The 3,423-nt window shown below is 42.8% G+C and overlaps 1 protein-coding gene across 1 annotated transcript in view; it reads left to right on the top strand.

The window, feature by feature from the left end:
• The window catches only part of nr3c2 (nuclear receptor subfamily 3, group C, member 2), a 91,153-nt gene that overhangs the window by 67,606 nt on the left and 20,124 nt on the right, over positions 1-3,423 (top strand). Inside the window, exon 4 of the mRNA XM_014022475.1 lies at positions 3,031-3,147. Within this exon, the coding sequence (XP_013877929.1) occupies positions 3,031-3,147 (117 nt within the window). The remainder of the gene's footprint in view (positions 1-3,030; positions 3,148-3,423) is intronic.

The raw sequence follows: 3,423 nt of genomic DNA, 5'->3' as shown, positions 1-3,423 counted from the left end.
ACCCTGGGGTATTTTAACAAAAAAGCAGCCAGGTGGGGACCGAAGTGAATCGTGGGGACCATTGCCAGGTCCCCATGGGTCCAAATGCATGTTACAGGTGTGGGGTTAGGTTTAGGACCAAGGTTTAGGTTAGTTTTAGGGTCAGGTAAGTTTCTGTGAGGTTAATTTTAGAGTATATGGTCAGGGTTAGGCTATAAAGTCTAAAAAACATGAATGGAAGTCAATGGAAGGTCCCCACGGGGTCAAGAAACAAACGTGTGTGTGTGAGAAAGACCATGTTTTCGCTACTTGGTAGGGACGGTTTTTCAGGAAATTGCAGACTTGTGGGGACCGAATGCTCAACTTTGGAGGCTGATTTTTAGTTTTTTTAGATTTAGGGTCGGGCATGTACTGGAGAGGTTATTTTTATGTTAAAGGGTCAGAGTTAAGCTATAGAAATGACCAATAAATGAATGTAAGTCAATGGAAAGACCCCACCAGGATAGAGAAACAAAGTGTGTGCGCGTGTTTGCTCTTAGACTTTAAGTTCTGCCACATTTTGCTGTGGGTTTCCTTCCACTGCAGCACCTTTTGATTTATTTAAGGTTTATTTTCTTCTTCCACCTGCCTCCTGAACGCAGGTCTGCGTTTGAGTCCATGCATACAGTGTGACACATTTTAAAGATCTACTTTATGCCATCTCACGTCAGCAGTGGCAGCTTGAAGCTACAGTAATAAATCTGTGTCTGAAGCCAAATGACATTTAGACCTACAGTGGAGCCATTGTTGTTGGTCAGCTACTATATCTAAGAGGCTGTTTCCACATAGGGTCTGAGCACATGTGCATACTGGGGTTTACATGTGTCAGTTTAAGACTGAATAAAGGAGCACAGGCCAAATTGTTTTTGTTATAGCTGAAGCTCTGCAAGATAGTAGGTTTCCTTTTCAAACAATTGTTCTTATGAATGAACTAAGCTGGGGCTAAAAACAAATGCAATGAATTGTTGTCGGATTTGAAGATAATTTAAAGCAGATGTTTTGTTATTTTGTACAGGTGTCTGGTATTTATGTTATCTGTTGTCTGAGTTTAACGCCTCATCAGGCGATTATGTAGCTTTTTATACACTGTAAAAGGCTGGTAATCGTGTGTTTGTCTGTTAGCAAAATACCTCACACACTAGCTGGATATTAATGAGCACCTCTGTTGATTAATTTATGGAGTTTGTCTGATTCAAGATGGCCATCAATCCCAGGAAGCACAATGAAGGCTATAACTCTGTCAATTTAGCAAAAATGGTCTTAAGTTTTCGTGTGATAGTAGGTGAGAGTCATTCTCATCATGTGTTTTGAGTTCTAACAAATTAAGAAAAAAATACTTAAAACTTTGTGAGGCTGTTGCTAACATGTAATATTTCTCCGAAGCCTTGTTCCATTCATAGTAAAAGCCAGACATTCTAGGAAGGTGGTGATAAAAATATATTCCCAAACTCAGTTGATAAAATAATCTTTTTAAAAGACACAAAATGAATTTTATTTTTGCTCCGTTTTCCTTTGCGAAGACGGAAAATGTTACCATTCGACAGCGAGCCTGCCACTCGCAGGATTGATAAGCGAATGCATATATTCAGAGGTAAACATGCTGTGTGAGTGGAAGCAAACACAGCGCATAAATAAACAAATTCTCTCTCTTTCATATACACCCACTGCTGCATGCATATCCACAAAACGCAGTACGACTTTTGGCTGCTTCGTAAAGTGTATTTCACCCTGACAATTATTGACAAGATTCATGGGAATGAGCGAATCGATTTGACAGGAAAGCATCAAGAGTTTTCAGACTTGCTGTTTTTGTCTGGCCTATTCAAGTGCAAGTGTGCATGTGTATATGTGTGTGTGAGGGGTGGCTGTGTAGTGTTTCCTGTGTCGCAGTTTACTGTTTTTTAGAGCAAGAAAAATGGGCTTATGTAACGGTCATGTGATTTAGCCAGAAATAGTGGTGGGGCTACAGCTGCTGCCTCTCCTCCTGCAGCTTGGTTCCTTGGCTTTTGGCAGCAGCCAGACAGACACACTGCGCACTACTCCCCGCTAGCTCTGAAAACAACTTCTGCTCAGTCCTGCAACACAAATACTAATTCTGCGCTGGAGATTGAAACAAAGCTAAATGCACAGAATGCTCTTGGAAGGGGAGTGGAGTGGTAGTGGGGGGGATTGCATGTAAACAAACAAGCTCTCACGCATGCAGTCAATGCCAGGCAGACTTTACTGAGTTAAGAAACAAACACGCAAACATGCAGAAATTTTTTTTTTTTGCAAACAGCTAATATTTTAAACTCATACCTAAAAGGCCTATCATTGGAGTGGGACAGAGGGGTCGCGGGTCACACGGTGGATGTATGTCCATATCTTTTTAAATGCAACATATCTAGGTCTTTTTTTGTATATTTGTGTGTAGATGTGTGTGTTCTCATTCATGTGTATATGTGAGTGGGAGAGTGAATGACTGCATGTGTGCAGAAGCCTGTCTGTGTGGGGGCGTACGGTGCTCAGAGGCCGGTGGACGTGTGGAAAAGGAGGGATTGAGACGCAGCTATAGAGAGGAAGACGAGTGGCGATGGAGGAGGAGGAGGAGGAGGGGAGCAGTACAGTGAAGAGCTAGTGGAGCGGAAGGAAGTGCTCTGAAATGGGAGATCATTGGGTTTCGCTGAGGGCTAGGCAGGAGGCAGGAGGGATTCTCGCCATGTTAGCATCACTGTCAGAAATAGTCGAGCTGCAGCCAGTGCCCTGGTTCCACCACATCCCTCATGCTATCTACTGTATGAGACACCAGTGGTAGCGCATTGTAGGCAATCACAGTAAACAATGGCTGACTCAGCATTCATGCAAAAATATAGCAAATTTTCTCCGTTTAGCTTTTAGTTAGCGTCCTGCTTCTTTTAGCCTCAACAACTCTGTTTCATCTCCTTCACCAAATTTCAGCAAAGTCATTCACACCTCAGCTTTCGTTTTTGCACGCAAGTCCCATGGCGTCTGACATGTCTCATCTTTCTACAGGCCAGCACAACTACCTGTGTGCTGGAAGAAATGACTGCATCATTGACAAGATCCGAAGGAAAAACTGTCCGGCATGTCGTGTACGGAAGTGCCTCCAGGCTGGGATGAACCTTGGAGGTGAGGGACCACCCACCCCCTCCCCACACACACAGTTTTCCTTTTTTTTTTCCCAAATGTGCTGTGTCACGTGCCTTCAGCCTCACATTTGGGTCAGCCTCGGTCTGTTTAGAAGAAGTGATGGATAAAGGTGGAGAAAGGGGGCTAGCTGTAAGCACAAGAGACGCAGGGATGCTGAGTCATGGTATACAGTATATTAGTATACTACATTTATACTTTTCTTTTTTTACATATTCTTTAGTTAATAGTGTGTCCTTGATATATATATATATATAT

The sequence above is a fragment of the Austrofundulus limnaeus genome, unplaced genomic scaffold, assembly GCF_001266775.1.
Source record: "Austrofundulus limnaeus strain Quisiro unplaced genomic scaffold, Austrofundulus_limnaeus-1.0 Scaffold331, whole genome shotgun sequence".
Lineage (NCBI taxonomy): Eukaryota > Metazoa > Chordata > Actinopteri > Cyprinodontiformes > Rivulidae > Austrofundulus > Austrofundulus limnaeus.
The sequence above is the reverse complement of the archived record's forward strand: the minus strand, read 5'-3'. Positions and strand labels throughout refer to the sequence as shown.